At 40.9% G+C, this 18,364-nt stretch overlaps 1 protein-coding gene across 2 annotated transcripts; it reads right to left on the reverse strand.

The window, feature by feature from the left end:
• Window positions 1-898: 898 nt before the first annotated feature.
• On the reverse strand, window positions 899-14,677 carry pef1 (penta-EF-hand domain containing 1). 2 transcript variants are annotated; one of them, XM_043717422.1, is made up of 5 exons: window positions 14,553-14,677; window positions 10,171-10,576; window positions 8,647-8,802; window positions 3,279-3,422; window positions 899-2,400 (listed from the first exon to the last, which is right to left on the reverse strand). In XM_043717422.1, exons 1-5 carry the CDS (start codon window positions 14,574-14,576, stop codon window positions 2,171-2,173), a joined length of 960 nt encoding a protein of 319 aa, XP_043573357.1. In that variant the 5' UTR covers window positions 14,577-14,677; the 3' UTR covers window positions 899-2,170. The 2 variants fall into 2 exon arrangements, with proteins under 2 accessions (XP_043573357.1, XP_043573358.1); XM_043717423.1 differs by having other exon boundaries at window positions 10,405-10,576; window positions 14,553-14,670.
• Window positions 14,678-18,364: the final 3,687 nt, after the last annotated feature.

Below are 18,364 nucleotides of genomic sequence, written 5' to 3' on the forward strand. Positions count from 1 at the left end.
AGGAAGGGGTGAAGGCAGGGACATTTACAACAGTTAAAAGATATTTGGACGTGTACATGAATAGAAAGGGTTTGGTGGGATACGGGCCAAATGCAGGCAGTTGGGAGTAGTTTAACTTGGGAACATGGTTGGCTTGGATTAGTTGGACTGAAGGGTCTGTTTCTGTGCTGTATGACTCTAAGGTTGTTAGTGCAGTTTTTAAAGGGTCAAATTTCAAACTATTCCTTTCTCCACCCATAAAAAGGTTTTAATGGACTTCAAACAGTGGGACGAACATGTTAAGCATCTTTCACAAGAGGTCACGTAGGTATCTTATTTAGCCTCTAATATTAATGATTTTGATTAGGAAAGAATCTTTGGACAACGAAAACTAAAGGCAACATAAATAGGAGCAATAAAGTGTGAACTCTAATTGCCTGAAATAGAAAACATGCAGCAGCTAACGCACTGAGCAGTCAAAATGCACAAAGAGAAATCAGAAATACTACCTTACCTTTCTTTCTTGGATGATCGTATACATTTCTAACATGATTTTACTCTAAAATGCTGTAAATTTAGAAACAAATAAAACCACTTATGTTCATACAATATTAAGTTTATAAAGTAGAATTTTAAGCAATTTGTGAACATTTTAATTTCTTTCTGGCTGTCTCTCATAATGCCAGTCTCAAAATGTATGAGTGCACAAAGCTAATCACAGAATTAAAACTTGGAATTAGATCAACGACTCCATCATCCTTATAACTTCAAATGCCTGAAGCTCCCCAACAGCAATGTGGGAGTATCTACTTTAAAATGGAGATGGACTGAGTGCAATTAGGAATGAGTGATAAATCTTAGCCTTTTAAATGGCCCTATATCTACTGATCAAAAATAATCACGTTATGTAAATATTAGAGAAGCACAAACAAATCCAATATTCCAAAGCACTGGATTAAAATAGTGTACAAATATGTTAGGAGGAGATGGTTAATGTACACCTAAAGGTAACAAATAACTGTGGCTAATAACAATCCCACGTGGGTTATTATAATGTTGTAGATGTTGACAAGCTCCATATTAAATTGTTGACATTGTTGAATCATTTTACTTAGCAATATTTTCCATGTGAATATGAATTTCATTCATTTACAGCATATTTCCTTATTTCTAGCATGCTTAAATGCAGCTGGAAGTTACTAATTGTTTTAGCCCCATCCCCAAGTAGACAATAGGTGCAGGAGTAGGCCATTCTGCCCTTCCAGCCTGCACCACATTCAATATGATCATGGCTGATCATCCTTAATCAGTATCCTGTTCCTGCCTTATCTCCATAACCCTCGAGTCCACTATCCTTGAGAGCTCTATCCAACTCTAAGTATAGGTTGGTGTTTCTTTATATGATGCTACAGGAGAAATGTCACTGCAGTTCAAAAAAAATTTTATCAACTCATCCAGTTTAGCAGTTTTAACAAATTCAGCACTAATTTTTAAAATCAAAGTTGACTGTTTATGTACAGGACTCTTCTGACCAGAACATAGTTGAAACAGAATCTAATGCAATCTTTTAAAAGGCAAATAAAGTCTACAAAATGTGATTAAGGTTCACAATTCCTATTTTTATTCCCATGTGATAATGCATGAACTGAATGCCACTGATTTTTGTTTTCATTTTGAGTAACATAAAAATAGCTAAAAAAAAACAAAAAAGGAAAAAGTATAATCTGGCAGGCTGCTCTATACAAAACTTTAGAAACACATTTTGATGGAATGACACCCGTTTCAAACCATAGGCTATAGATTTGGAATATGCTGTATCAGGCTCTACTCTTACACCAAAGCCACCTCGTACAGTTGGAGCAGGTTTCAATTCTAACATAATTCCAATTTATTTATGGAAATCTTGAAAAGTATGTACATTCTTTAAGTGATTTCAAGCAATGAAAGTTCCTGTTACATGAGAATGCATTACTTTACTAAATAGTGCTATAAATAGTGCATTGAAATATAGCATTGGTCGGTAAGCTGCGGTACAAGAGATGTGATAATGCTGTCATCCATTTCAAATTGCTCCGTTCATTTGCATTAATCTTGTGTTAAATTAGAGTTCTAATTTTAGTCCATTTAGCTGACCACAATGTGAATGGAGACTCAATCCAGATTTTATTTTCTTTTCTGTTATCACAACAGATCATAGCATGCGTGATATCGCAAGAGTTAGGAAGTCCTCATAATTAATGCGGACATTTCCAGAACGGTTGGTGTCTTTCTCTTTGAAGGCATCAGTTGTGGTCTGCAACTGTGTACAAATCTGGATGAAACTATCCAGCTGTATGGTGGACCGAGCTGGTTTTTGTGCAAACCGAGTTGTCAGGAACTGGACAAACTGTGGGCTTAAGTTGTAACCCATCTGAGTGAGAGCTGCAAAACAGCACAAACTTCAATACAAGCTGCATACAAAATGTAATCAAATTCTTTAAAATTAAATTTGAATTACATTCTAAATGAAAAACACACATATTAACTACTTCATGGAAAACAAAACACTGAGGTGGACACAATACAGATATTAAATAGATTTGTGAAATAAAAGTTAATTGGTACAAACTTTAAAAATCAATTAATTTTAATAAACCTCCATTGTTCAATAAATAGCATCTTTCAGAACATTTTTACCTTGTCTGAACATTTACACTAATAGTTTTTGTTTCAAATTGTGTCATGGAATCCTTTACATATATCGGATTAGACAGACCAGATCTTGGTTTAACCCCTCATCTAAAAAATGTGGTATCTCAGTTCTGCATTGCAGAATGAGTCTAGATATGTACTTATCTTTTTGCGAGACTTGAACACAGACTCAAAAGACTGAGTACTATCACTTGAGCCAAGCTAACTTGTGAATTAATCATCAACTACTTCTGACAATCCACAGCCCTCTCGTGGCACAGTGGTAGTTTCCCTACCACTTGGCCAGGAGACCTGGGTTCAAGTCCCATGTGCTCCAGAGGCATGCAATAGCATTTCTGAACAGGTTGATTTGAAAATTTAATTTACCATGTTTTCTACAAAATACATCTTCAACCGAGATATAGTGCACAACTGTTGTACTCACATTACCTTTATTAGTTGTGGGATAGGCAAACAAAATGCACATTAATTCCACTTCTTGAAGCCTCATGCCTCAGTTCTTCTATTCTCATTTTAGGAATTCAGTACAATTCAGGCCAAAGATCACTCTTTACAACACTATAGTGGTATAGATGCGAGTAGAGCAACACAAAGACTCTTTGGCTCACCTTGTTGTAGCTCCTGGGTGTTTATGGTCCCTGATCGATCACGATCAAACTGCTGGAACATGTTGCGCCACTGTTTAAGAAATCCCCAGAGTGCAGAAAATCCATATAGATCGATTTTACCCATTTTGTTTTTGTCAAACATATCTGGAGGAATGAAGGGTAAAATTGTTTTAAATCAATTACCACAAACAAGCTCAACAGCTAAATCACAAAAATAAAACTACTTTCTGACAAGCATGTCTTTTAGTAGTAGGAAATCTGTCACTCTGACCAAGTTTAGAGAATCATAGAATCCCTACAGTGTGGAAACAGGCCCTTTGACCCAATATGTCCCCACACAGACCCATCCCCTACCCTATTATCCTATATTTACCCCTGACTAGTGCACCTAACCTACACATCCCTGAAAACTATGGGCAATTTAGCAGGGCCAATCCAACTGCATATCTTTGGATTGAGAGAGGAAACCCACGCAGACATGGGGAGAATGTGCAAACTCCACACAGTCGCCAGAGGCTGGAATCGAACCCAGGTCCGATTCCAGCGGTGAGGCAGTAGTGCTAACCACTGAGCCACCGTGCTGCCTCTTAGTTTAACCCACATGTGGCTCCAGATCCAGAGCAATGTGATTCTTAACTGCCCTCCAAAATGGCTTAGCAAAACATTCAATTCAAGGACAATTTGAAATGGCCATGAAATGCTGCCACTGCCAGCAAAACCCACATCTCATGAAAGAACAAAGCAAAAGAAAAAAACATTTGGGGTAGTTTTGGAGAAACAGAACTCCTTCAGAAGAGAGTTGTAAACTCTCTGCTACTAATGCAGTGCAGCAACAGTGGTAGCCTAGAACAGATCAGCCACCTGCCTTCAGAGCTTGAATACAGAAGAGAGGTGCATTTTGTCACAACTTATCTTGCACTCATCAGGACAATCTGCATGAAATACCACAGTAAAAGGAAAACAATTACATTTGAGAGAGCATGCTGGTAGGTTGGAAGATGGACTGATTTAGAGGTATTGCCATTGAATATGCATTCATACTGACTGACAGTGAATTGCCAAAATTTGTTTCAATTTTAATGAAGGCAGCTCACCTTGACCAGTCTTTGCCCTGACAGGGGAGCCAGACAGTGTGTATATATTCCTGATGAAGGGCTTATGCCCAAAACATTGACTCTCCTGCTCCTTAGATGCTGTCTGCCCTGCTTTTCTACTGCCACACTTTTCTACTGATCTCCAGCATCTGCAGTGCTGACTTCATCCCAACATGTATACACGTTCTCTATCTGTCCGCAAAGATCAGGAGCCTGCATACTAATACTGTATATGTAATTTCCAGTGGCTAATGTGCCATGTTACAAGCCAATTCACAATCCTAAACTGGTTGTCAATGTAATTATTTACACACAGGATTATTAGAAAGTGTTGTCCAGTCACAGAATCAATATTTGACGCCGCTTGGGAGTTTTGCAAGCGCAGTCAGGTTGGGTATAGTTAGTCAGTACCTTATTTGCAAAGAGACAAAGAAATACACCATTTGATATGACCTGCCAATCTATGCAACATGCCACCTACCTACATAGCATCTCACATAAATTCACATCTACATTATTCAGTTGTAGGATAAGCAGAAAGCCTTTCACCTAGATGGCAGCTTCCTGGTATTAATGAATACCACTTGAGTTGTTGCAGCATGGTAGCAGTGTGTATAGAGCATACTCTTTCCAAATACTGGCACATCATCAAATAGCATATCTCCAGTGGTTTGCAACAAACAAGGGTTGACTATATGCAACCAGCCTGCACTTACAAAGACAGTGTCTAACATTAGGTGCAGTTCTGCAATTGGACAGCATTTGCTAACTAATCTTAAGCACACAAAGAATTGCATTCTCACCCAGTGTACAAACGTCGGTTGCATACGAAGTATCCTGTATTTGCATGAAGTGTCATACAGTCAGAGATGTACAGCATGGAAACCCAGTCTTCAGTCCAATACGCCCATGTCAACCAGATTTCCCAACCCAATCTAGTCCCACTTGCCAGTACCCGGCCCATAGCCCTTCAAACCCTTCCTATTCATATATCCATCCAGATGCCTTTTAAATTTTGCAATTGTACCAGCTTCCATCACTTCCTCTGGCAGCTCATTCCATATACGTACTATCCTCTGCGTGAAAAAGCTGCCCTTTAGGCTCTTTTATATCTTGTTGTGGTTCTGTTCGCCAAGCTGGAAGTTTTTGTTGCAAACGTTTCGTCCCCTGGCTAGGCGACATCATCAGTGCTTGGGAGCCTCCTGCGAAGCGCTTCTTTGATGTTTCCTCCGGTGTTTATAGTGGTCTGTCCCTGCCGCTTCCGGTTGTCAGTTTCAGCTGTCCGCTGTAGTGGTTGGTATATTGGGTCCAGACACTACATTAGTTTTGCTCATGTTGGGTATCGGGTCTTTCGTTCTGGTGAGTTGTTGTCGGAGCGTGGCTGTTGGTTTGTGTGCCGTTATGAGTCCTAGGGGTCCCAGTAGTCTGGCTGTCAGTTCTGAGATGCTCCTGATGTATGGTAGTGTGGCTAGTCTTTTTGGTTGTGATATGTCCTCGTTCCGTGGTCTTTCTCTTAGGCATCTGTTGATGAAGTTGCGTGGGTATCCGTTTTTGGCGAATATCTTGTATAGACGTTCCTCTTCCTCTTTTTGCAGTTCTGGTGTACTGCAGTGTGTTGTGGCCCTTCAAATCTTCGCACAAACTTTGATCTTTTATATCTTTCCCTTCTCACTCTAAACCTATGCCCTCTAGTTCTGGAACCCCCCCATCCCCCCAGAGAAAATACTTTGTCTATTTATCCTATCCATGCCCCTAAATTCTATAAACCTCTACAAGGTCACCCCTCAACCTCCAATGCTCCAGGGAAAACAGCCCCAGCCTTTTCAGCCTCTCTATAGCTCAAATCCTCCAACCCTGACAACATCCTTGTAAATCTTTTCTGAACCCTTTCAAGTTTCACAACATCTTTCCAATAGGAAGGAGACCAGAATTGCAGGCAATATTCCAACAGTGGCCTAACCAATATCCTGTACAGCCGCAACATGACCTCCCAACTCCTATACTCAATATTCTGATCAATAAAGGAAAGCATACCAAACACCCTCTTTACTATCCTATCTACTTGCCACTCTACTTTCGGGAAGCATCATTAATTAATACACTGGGCTCTTATTTACAGACAAAATGAACATGCATACACATCACGTTTCATCTCAACAAAACAGGTGACAGCATTTTCTGGTTCATTGCTCAAGGGGTTGCCCTGAGTAATGAGAGTCAATCTGTTTGCTTAAAATGTAAACAAAGCTTGGCAGTTAACTTTCAGTCATCATCCAATGGCACATTATTCCCCATGCCAAACCTCTACTATTCAGAGTCTACTTATCAACCAACCAATCAGCACACTCTTCTCATACAGTATACATTTTCCCTTTACTTTGGTATTTCTTGTGAATTGTCTTGAGAGGCAGAAACCAATGAAAAAGTCTATTTTTTCAGCCATGACATGGAGATTCCAGTGTTGGACTGGGATGGACAAAGTTAAAAATCACAACACCAGGTTTAGTCCAAAAGTCTATTTGTAAGCACTACCTTTCGAAGCACTGCTCCTTTGTCAGGTAGCTAGTGGGGCAAACTCAGAACCCAGAATTTATAGTAAAAGATCAGTGTGTCATACAACTGATGCCACGTTTTAAACAAATCTAGATTGCTGTTAAGTCTTTAAATCACTTAGAATGGGGATGCAGGTTGAGTGATTAATATACAAATCCCAGAACTTCTTTCAAGTCACAGTCCCAAGATAACTTAAGGTTTTTTTAAAAAAACGTTGACATCTCAGCTCTGGCAATGCATTAAAGGTGTTAAGAGTCTGGCTGTATCCCAACCTTGAATCAGACTGGCTCTATTTTCAAAGCAGGAATTTAGAAAATGTCATATGGACTGACTGCCTAAAGATTATGCACTTTTTCAGCAGTAAACTGTATACTTAGGCAACCAACAGTACTTAGTGCCTCACTTTGGAAACTTATCATAAAGAACATGATTGATTAAAAATTAAAACAATTTTATATTTTCACTAACTTTCAAAGAGATATTTAAAACTTGTTCAAAGCTAAAAATTGAAAAATCCAGTCACGAAAAAATTTTGAACATGCAAGATAGCAATTGGGAAATGATTAAGTTAAACATAATTTGTCTTGCTTGTATGCCATTATAATACTTTCAAAAATAAATCTTAACCTTTTTCAATAGTCTCAAATTGGGACCAGATGTCACTTTGACCACTAGACCTTATTATCCATAATTTAGTAAAGGGGAGAACAAAATTAAAATCTGGTTTAATTGAACCAATAGATTATCCCAAGTAGCAACGTAATACACTACATTTTACAAAGATAAATAGCAATTACATGTTGTTGCCATGCAAGGGAAGACAGCTATGATTGACCAAATCAAGCTGTACATGTTACAGTCAAATGACATATTACTTTCAAATGAATGCTGAAAGTATCTTTACATTTTGATTAAGTTAGAACTTAGTCAGATGGTCTTAATCTTCAGAGCATGGAGAAGAACATTTTTATTTTATGCATGTAATATTTGATATTTCTATTCAAACTGTGAGCATTGATAACATAATTGCAATTGCTAGCTTTAAACAAATTGGTAAGGATATCAGAACTATCACAAAGATCATTATTGGTAAGGTGTATCAGCAACAACTGCTTAATTTTGTGCAGCTTCAGTAAAAAATTACTTCATTTAGTTGCTTTCTAAAATCAGACCTCCCAATTTTAATTAAATCAAACCTCTGGTAAAGTTTCAGACTCAGGAAAGTTTTTATTAACTGATTCTAGTTTCACTGGTTTGGCGGGGGGGGGGGGGGATTTTTTACTTTGTTCTTAAGTGTTAATACAATTTATGATGTTAAGGTTGTCTGCCCTCAGTGGAAATCTTTTTCTTTCTTGATTAAATACACAGTTTCTATCTTAACACCCATTACTAAAGAGAAACAACATCCTGATGCAACTGATGTACATTGCATATACATTCCAGTAAATTGAAAGTGTTCATAAGATATACCAATGGTGCACTGTGGTACATCAAGAACATGGACTTGTAACATGATTCCAGAGGTTGAGAAGGATAAATCTCAGGTTTTTTGATAGGAAACAATCTGTTCCACTAGTAATACACAGTAACATTGGCAGATGCATTAAGAGCATTAGCTTTCCTCACTTCCCTCCACCCTGTCCCCAATCAAATGATGTTAAGAGTCTGTACATAGTCGCTGCACTGTTCAGTGGGTTTTAAAAATTGGATTCCAATCTTACTGAGCAACATGTGGCAGGTATCATCATTAAACGTTGACCAGTTGCTGTTGACAAGGGCCTGCTTGAGTTCATTCAGCGAGATGTAGCCACTTCGATCTGCATCCACCGACTGGAACCAAGAGAAGGCTTCAGGATCAATGCCTGCTGGAACATCACCTGTACAGCAGCAGTGTAAACAGAGTACGATACATTACAAAGAGTAGGAATGAGCAAAAGAATACAATGAAGCTTGATAAAAGAGTCATTTTCAACTTAGTTGAAAACCATATTATCACAAAGGTGATCCAACACTGGTACACAACAGAAGACAAACATCTTAAAAGCTGCAAAATAATATTGTAAAATGGAAACATACAACTGACAACATTTTGGCAAGATAAACCTAATGGCAAATTTGCTCCTTTTAATTTTTTCTACCTAACATTACCAGGCCTCACATGATCATAACTTGCCTTATTCTTTGCCAAAATGCAGACAGAGTAAAATAAAGCCCAAGCGAAATCTGAATTAAATGATACAATCCAGCAATGAAAAAAATCTCAGGACAAAATTGTTTTTTTGTTAAAACACACAAGTTTAAATGAGAAGTAAATGTGAACCTATTAAGTCAGGATGCAGCTAATTACTAAAAGCATTTACTGTTTTAAAAAAAAGAACATTGTTTTATCAAAGATTACCTCAGATCTATGAACTACTCCAATGCCATCACTGACATCAGGCAAGTCCTGTGCATTTCAACAGTTTCAGTCACCTGAGACCAGCAATTTCCGACTGTACCCACAGCCAACCTAAAGGCCTGATTCCACGTAAACCTGCTGCTGGCTCAAAGACTGCACATTCATTACAATTATCCCATGTCACCATATTCATAGCATTCTAGAATGTCATAACTTCCAAAGCCCCAAGAGGTTGCTAACAGCCTCACCTCAAAATATACTATTAAAAGCCAGCTGCTATTTCAGACAAAATAACTATAAGATCATTCTGAGCAAAGTTTGTAATACAACTTTAAACTTCATTTCCTGACCTCCCATTAGTGCAGAATGATACGTTTACAGTGCAACACATGTTGCTGTTATGCAAACAGCAAGGTAAAAAGAGAGACTTTACGATCAAGTTACAACATCGGTACATTGGAACCAGAGGCAGTTTCTTCTCATGTTCCAATATTCTCACACTTGTAGTTACAACAGTGCTATTCATGGTCTTGAGTCCATGACATGTGAATCCAATAGATTGGCACATAATTTCAGACAAGTTCTGGGTCTCAGCCAGCCTGATACATGGGATGGCTGAGAGAAAAATAAACAGCATTTCCTTTTCCCAAAACTTGTCAGCCTACATATTTCATAATTTGGAAATTAAATTATACAACAGCTCATGATTTCACCTCCAGAAAGATTACATGGGTAATCCAAAAACCCTTGGAAGAAATTTGATTTTCTTTGCCAGGTCATCGATATTAGTGCAGCCACCTCAGATTTTCCTCGAGAAACATCTCAGTTTACTGCATCGGATAGTTACCAGCCAAAGAAGCACCTGATCCATATTGCATTTGCTGTGGAATTCCATATGGGTGTCCTCCATATGGACCACCTGGTGCTGGCCCTCCATAATATCCTGCTGAAGATGCACTTCCATATGGGGCTCCTGGTGCTGAAGGTCCATACTGGCCTCCGTGTGCAGGGGCTCCAAAGTGCCCTCCTGGCGGTGGAGCTCCATATGGTGCACCTGGTGCTTGGTTTCCATATTGCCCACCTGCTGATGTTCCATATGGTGCACTCGGTTGTGGCCCTCCATAAGGACTACCTGGCGGTGGACCCCCATACTGGCCAGAATGGGGGCCGTATTGACCTCCAGCCTGGTGTTGACTTGAGAAGTAGCTGCCCGGTGGAGCTCCTGGTGCAGGCCCTGATGACCCAGGATAGTTCTGCAAGATGAAAGGCAAGTTATACAATACCATTCATGCAAAAACAGGAGCAAAAGTTTCTTCTGTACCTTCACACTTCAATATATGAACACAGTATACTATGAAAAAGTGATTAAAACCCTATGTGTTAGCAGGACAAATCAAAAGAAAGCACATAGCTGGAGGGAGATCTCAAGCAATGATTGGGAAATGGTTAACAGGAGTGAAGGAGGAATTGTGTAAAAGAAAACATTCTGATTACTGGCTGGAAGAATTATGACAAAGTCAAAATCTCATTTGTTTTTCTCTTAAGAGCTTTTTACACTCGGTTGAGAACCATGCAACTAATGCTCCATGCCCCAAGTGGCTTAAATACATTGCATTGTGAACCATAATATCTTTCAAAGGCAATACGCAACATTTCAGGGTAACAGGAACATGCGACCAGAGTGGTGGTCATCCTTGCCTTTTTACAAATAACCCCTGCCCCTGATGATGGTCCCATCTCAGGGTTACGGATCATGGCCATTGGTAGGACCAGTTAACTTTAGGCAGTGGGTGGAAGAGCTAGAACCTGGAGGAACAACAAGTTGCTTTCAGGTGGAGGAGGGTCCTTTGGGAAGAGAATTTGTTTCCTTTAAGCTCACATGAGGAAGGCAATGGGAAATCAGCTCATGTATTCTTACCCTGAACATATCGGAAGTACCTATGAATAACTAAAGAGGAAAGCACAAGATCTCAAAGCATGAAGCAAGAAATCTGCTTCTGATCAGGTCACTACAGCATGTTACATTTTTGAAGTAATTTGGCAAATGAAAAATACTCAAATTAACCCAGAAAGAAAGTATTCAACACTTTGAAAATGCTAAGCTTGCCATTTCATATTGCACTGGCTAGGAGAGTAATATTTTCTATTAATGGAAATCTTCCATCAGATCAAAAAGATGACTTGAATACCTGGCAACTGAGTAACAGTGTAGACCATACTAATCATTGACATGTTCTGTTGACTGTTCGTAATAGGTAAAACACAGATCACATTCAACCAGACCACACATGCTTGCAAAACCTAAATTGAAATCATTTGCTCTTAGATCTAGTACAAAACTACTGAACTAGGTTTAAGGCAAGAGGTGAAAGATTTAAAAAAGGGCCCAAGGGATAACAATTTCACACACAGAGTGGTGCATGTCTGGAACAAGCTGCCAGAGGAAGAGGAGGAGGTGGATACAATTACAACATTTAAATGGCACCTGGATGGGCATATGAATAGGAAGGTTTAAAGGGATACAGACCAAATGTTAGTAAGTGAGGCTAGGTCACCAAGGATCTGTTTCTGTGCTGTATGATTCTAAACAGCTCCCTCACCTTACTCCAGTATTCAATGAGATAATGGCCAAAGGTTCACACTTGCAAGTTGTGAACAAAACATCAGGGTACCATTCCGGCAACAGTCATCCTTCTGTAAGCACATCTGTGGATTGGTATAAATTAAGCAATCCTGAGCTGCCACCCACGCATAAATATAATGTTTTCTTTGTTGAAAGGGATAGACTTTCACAAGTACTTCAAATGACTTGAGTAATGCTACAAAAATAATGTCACTCAAGGGTATATACGGCTGAAATGAGAAAAACAAATAAGTCTTTGACTTCAATTCATTATCATTGTTAATGATCTGTCACCAGAATTTTCCTTTATTTCCATTACTGAGAGAATCGGTCTCAGTCTTTCCCACTGTCTTGCTCTGACAAAGGTTCCAGATTTATTTTGCACCTTTTGATTTGACTATGATCTAGTTGCAAGTGGTACATTACCTCATTAGTTTCACAATATTTCATAACCGTAATCTATACTATGCAGTTAGCTGTAGCTAAATACCCCTCCAAATAAGCCTATCTGGAGGTACAAATACCTATCATGGTGGCAAGGAAAGAACATCTTCTAGTTGTTGGAAAGATAAACTGCCCTTTGATCTGCATAAAAGAACCAGATTGTCTTGCCTTCTTCGTGTTAGTTAAGTTGGAAAATGCCACTTTCACAAAACTAGAAAGAAAAGGTCGATTTTTTGGGAAATTACAATCAAAGAATCCTTTATTTTGGAATCCCTATAGTGTGGAAACAAGTCATTCAGCCCATCGAGTCCACACCAACCAAAGACTAACCCACCCCCACTCCACCCTGTCATTCTGTATTTCCCATGGCTAATCCACATAGCCTGCACATTCTTGAACAGTATGGACAATTTAGAATGGCCAATCCACCTAGCCTGCATATGTTTGGCTTGTGGGAGGAAACCAGAGCACTTGGGAGAAAACCAGACACAGGGAGAATGCACAAACTCCACACAGTCATGCAAGGGTGGAATTGAACCCTTGCTGAAAGCCACTGAGCCATCGATTTACTGCCCTCAGAAAAGTCCTCATTTTTGTCTTAAATATGCAACCGATTGTACTGCAATTATGCCCTCTGGTCCACATGGGGCGGGGGGGGGGTGGACCATTTCTGTATCTCCACTATCTATGTCCCCCAAGAATCTTATATGTTTCATAATGTCACCTCTCAAACGTTCTAAATTCCAATGCACACAGGACCAACCTCTCTTTATAAGACAATCCCTTTATACCTGGTATCAGTCTGATGCTTCTCTGGCCCACCTCCAATGCATTTAGATAAGGGCCCCGAATCCGTTCACAGCTGACGGTCTGACTGGTGCCTTATATAGTTTTAACAAAATTTCCCTACTTTGATACACCATTCCATTTGAATTTAAGGCCAACATCCCATTTGCCTTCCTGAACTCACTGAACTTCAATGCAAGTGTTTTGTGATTCATGGATGAGAACTCCCATATCTATCCAAACTGTGGCTTTCTGCAGCCTTTCTCCATATAAATAATATTCAGCTCCTTTTCTTCCTGCTACAGTGCATAAACTCATTTCCCCACATTATACTACTTCTGTCAAATTTCTGCCCACTCAATCGGATTATATCTCTCGGCTGACTCACCTGCCCACTTATTTTTGTAGGCAGGCAGGAGGCTGGAAAAAACACAAATTGCCAGGCAGCATCAGGGCAGTGTAGAAGTTTACATTTCAGGTGTAACCCTTCTTCAGGGCTGGGGGTGGCTGTGGGGGGAGCTGCAGATAGAGGGAACGGCAGAGGCAACCTGGTTGGTCAATGGGAGTGGATCCAGTTGGTGGTAGTGTGTCACGCATAAACTTGGCTGCAGTACTCTCCCCATCCAGTCATGAATGTACATAGTAAACAAAAATAGTTCTACTGGACTTTGTCTGCACCTGCTCATTTGAGAATCCTTGAGGATACCAGTTTCAAAATATTTAAACATGAAAGGTTTAAGCATTGCACCAGGAAATTAGCATATGCCTTGCAAACTTCACAACTCAAAAGTGGTAGTTTCTAAGTTATTAAGCTAAACAAGTTCTAATGCCTAACAATAGTATAGAACTCAGTGAATAAGGTTTTTCTAAAAAAAAAGATATCTAATTATTACCCCAGATCTTACAAAATAAAACCTCAGATTTCCCAGGACAGATTTGTGACCTAAATGGGTTTGGAGAAAAATCTGTCCCAAATTTGTAGATAAATCAACAAAAAATTCCAAGATTGAATTAACCGAGCGTCCTCACCTGGAGGAGGAAGTACAAAAGGGAAATTACAGATATACTCTGAAAAGGGAGGGGGGGGAAACACTCTCTCTCCATCACCCACTACCACCCTCAACCTGGGCACAGCCAGAGCCAGGTCCAGAACTAGGGACAGGGACAGGGACAGGGACAGGACGCCCTCGGGGAGGGACGGTTTGATTAACTCTCCAACCCAGATACCAGGGCAGGCGCCTCCGCTCCACGCCCTCAATTTACAGCCAAACTTCTACAGAGGGTGCCATCGCCGCTCCGAGACGAGCACTAGCCCACAACACGAGTCCTGGGCCCGACGCCCACCCTCTCCCCTTCTCCTCACTTCACTCACTCACCGAGCCGTAAGGATACGTTGCCATCTCCAACCCAACTACCAACCGCGGCCTCACCGAGCACCCGCCCAAGCACACGCGCACACTCTCCTTCACCCGATTGGCCCGTCAGCGACAATAGGGCCACCCTACACTTGGAACGTCTTGGCCTCTGATAGGTTATTATGCATGCCAATCACAAGTTGCCATGACGTGTCCTTTATAACGTCGGGTATTGTGAGGACATCATGTGATCCGTTCCGTGACGTCTCGAAAGGCGTGTCATTCCTCACACGTGGTCCTCCAGCAGCATTCCCGGAAGTGAGGCAAGTGTTTCCCCGTTACCAATCTCTCAACCAGCCAGCCTCACCTCCACCCTGTCCGTATAATAAATCCTCAGCTTCCAGTTGCCTGTCATTCTTCAAGTTCCCACCTCAGCCTTTTGTTTTATCTTAGTTAAAAATCACACAACACCAGGTTATAGTCCAACAGGTTTAATTGGAAGCAAACTGGCTTTCGGAGCGATGCTCCTTCATCAGGTGATTGTGGAGGGCTCGATCGTAACACACAGAATTTATAGCAAAGATTTGCAGTGTGATGTAACTGAAAAAATTATACATGCAACTTTAAAAAAAGGGTTTTGTGATTTACACATGAAAGAAGTGAAACTATCACTGTATTCTAATAGATGAAAGGCTTAACAATCAATTTTTCAATGTATAATTTCAGTTACATCACACTGCAAATTTTTGCAATAAATTCTGTGTTACGATCGAGCCCTCCAAAATCACCTGATGAAGGAGCATCGCTCAGAAAGCTAGTGTGCTTCCAATTAAACCTGTTGGATTATAACCTGGTGTTAAGTGATTTTTAACTGTACACCCCAGTCCAACACCGGCAACTCCAAATCATGTTTTATCTTAGGTGGGCTGTAGTGCCTCAGCAAAGCTCAATGCAAGCTGAACGAACCTTCTACTTTGGTTCTGTGCACCCTTCAGGACTCAATACTGAGTTTAAAAAATTTAGAGCATGAATATCTCCTTCCATATCTACATATGTACCTCTACACTTTGAATGCTGTTGTTGGTATGGGTTGCTTCCAGAATAAGGACTGCAGATCCTGGATATCAGAGTCGAAAATATGGAAAAGCACAGCAAGTCAGGTAACATCCGAGGAGCAGGAGAATCAACGTTTCGGACGTAAGTCCTTCATCAGGAAGCTTCCTACTTCCAGCACAGCCAACCCATTTTCAGTTACGCATAGCCCCCCAATATCTAAACCTCTTCTGCTCTGGCTTACTATCAACAATCCTTTTGTCTGTGTTATCTTGTTCTCGCTGAGCTCCATCTCCACCTATCCACTTGGTCCTTTACTACCAAGTCCGACCATTCTCAGTATCAATACTAAATTTTTCTGACTGCTATCACTTCTAAAGGGTCACTGGACCAGAAATACTAACTCTTATCATAAATGCTCCAAACTTGCTGAGCTTCTCCAATAATTTGTTTTTGTTATAGGAAAGCTGCTGTGGTAGCAGAATACTGAGGGAATGGATCCCTGTCAAAGAGATTCAAAGACCCAGAAGGCACTTTACTTCTGGAAGTCAATTTGTGTATGCACAGGTTTGAGTGAAGTTACTTTTACAACAACTCTGGAATTTCTTCAGAGGGTGGTAACTCTGTGGAACTCATTCCTGCAGAGGGCTGTGGAGCCAAGTCATTGAATGTATTTAAGACAGAGGATTCTTGATTGGTTGGGGGATCAAGGGCTATCAGGAAAATGGGATTAAGAAACACATCAGTCATGTTCAAATGGCAGAGCAAACCCAATGGACTGAATTATATAATTCTCCTATATCCTATGGTCTTACGGTCTAAGACATGCCCCACTGTAGCAGGGGGAAGAGTGCCTGTTGAAATCCTGGGAGGGACCATTTTCTTACATCTTGATTTTTTCTCTCCCCTTTTCCAGTCCCTTCCCACTTACATGTGCAATTCCTTGGATGCTTTATGTTAGTTTCAGAACTTCCACTTCGTGGGCTCCAGCTGCCTTTTCTTTACCAAGAATGTGCATTCCCTTCACACATCCATCCCCATCAGGATGGTCTTAGGGCTCTCTCCTTCATGGAAAAAGAGGCCTGAACTGTCCCAATTCACCCTCACTCTCCTCCCCTGGCCAAGCTCAGCCTCATTCTGAACAACTCTTTCGAAATTGGTTGCCAACTACCTGATGAAGCAGCTCTTCGAAAGCTCGTGCTTCCAAATAAACCTGTTGGACTATAACCTGGTATTGTGTGATTTTTAACTTTGTCCACCCCAGCCCAACACTGGCACCTCCAAATCATCACTTCTTTCAAGAGGGGTGGCCATAGGTACCAGCATGGGGCCCAATTACATCTATCTCTTTCTGGAATACATGGAACATTCCTTGTTTCAGTCATACATGGGTCCCTCCCCACAACTCTTTCTTCAGTACATTGATGACATCATTGATGCTGCTACCCTCATCCAGAATTGGTTCACTTCCAACTTCCAACTCGCTCTCATCTTCACCTGGTCCATCCGACTCCTCCCTTCTTCTCTTGAACATCTGTGCTCCCTTTCCTGTGAATAGGCTGGCCACCAATATCCACTACAAACCCCAGTGACTCCCGCAGTTAACTGTGCATCTTCCCATAAATACTCTACTCCATTTCCCAATTCCTCTGCTGTGATGATGCCAACTTCAACAAAGGGGCCTCTAAAATGTCCTGTTTCCACTATTGATGATTCCCCCAGCACCATGGTTGACAGGATCCTCAGCCAGGTCTGACACATCTCCCACACTTTAGCCCTCACCCCTGCAAAACCGCGATAGGATTCCCCTTCAAAACAGAGATAGTGTCCCCCTTGTCCTCACTTACCATCCCATCAGCATCCACATCCATAGGATCATTAGCCACAATTTCTGCCACTTCTAAGCAAATAGTCCCCTACCCACCCTTATCAGTCTTCTGCAGGGACTGTTCTGTCCAGGACAACTTGGTCCACTCCCCTCACACACATGGCTGCTTCACTTGCAATCACAGCCTATTAACTTCACTTGCCTATTAACGTCCTCCCTCCTTACTTTCCAATGGCTCAAACATACCTTCCAGATGAAGCAGCTACTTACCTGTTCTTCACTGAATGTAGTTTGCTGTATTTGCTGCTCACAAACGGGGAGCCTCTACATTGGGAAAACAAAGCACAAACCACTTTGCAAAACACCTACATTGTCTGCAAAAATGCTCCTGAGCTTCTAGTTGCCTGCCACTTCAACACACCACCATGTTTCTCTGGCCAACATCTTTGTTTCAGGCTTGCTGCAGTGGTCCAGCAAATCTGGAAGAACAGTATGTCATTTTCCACTTGTGAACTCTTCAGCTTCTAGACTCAATATTGAGTTCACCAATTTTAGGGCTTGAGCACATTCTCCCATGTGCTTAATCCAACCCTCACACTCCAGGCCTTCTCACGTGGGCTGCTAACACACACAACCCATTGTCAGGTACAAATAATCCCCATTAGCAGCTATTCATTCTCCATAAACTCATAGAGATGTACAGCATGGAAACAGACCCTTCAGTCCAACTCATCCATGCCAACCAGGTATCCCAACCCAATCTAGTCCCACCTGCCAGTACCCAGCCCATATCCCTCCAAACCCTTCCTATTCATATACCCCATCCAGATGTTTTTCTACAACCTCTACCATCAGGAAGAAGGTACAGAAGGCTGAACACATGCATCAGCCGCTTTCGAAACAGTTTCTACCCTACTGTTGTTAGAATACTGAATGGACTCACAAACCCTTA

The sequence above is a fragment of the Chiloscyllium plagiosum genome, chromosome 27 (assembly GCF_004010195.1).
Source record: "Chiloscyllium plagiosum isolate BGI_BamShark_2017 chromosome 27, ASM401019v2, whole genome shotgun sequence".
NCBI lineage: Eukaryota > Metazoa > Chordata > Chondrichthyes > Orectolobiformes > Hemiscylliidae > Chiloscyllium > Chiloscyllium plagiosum.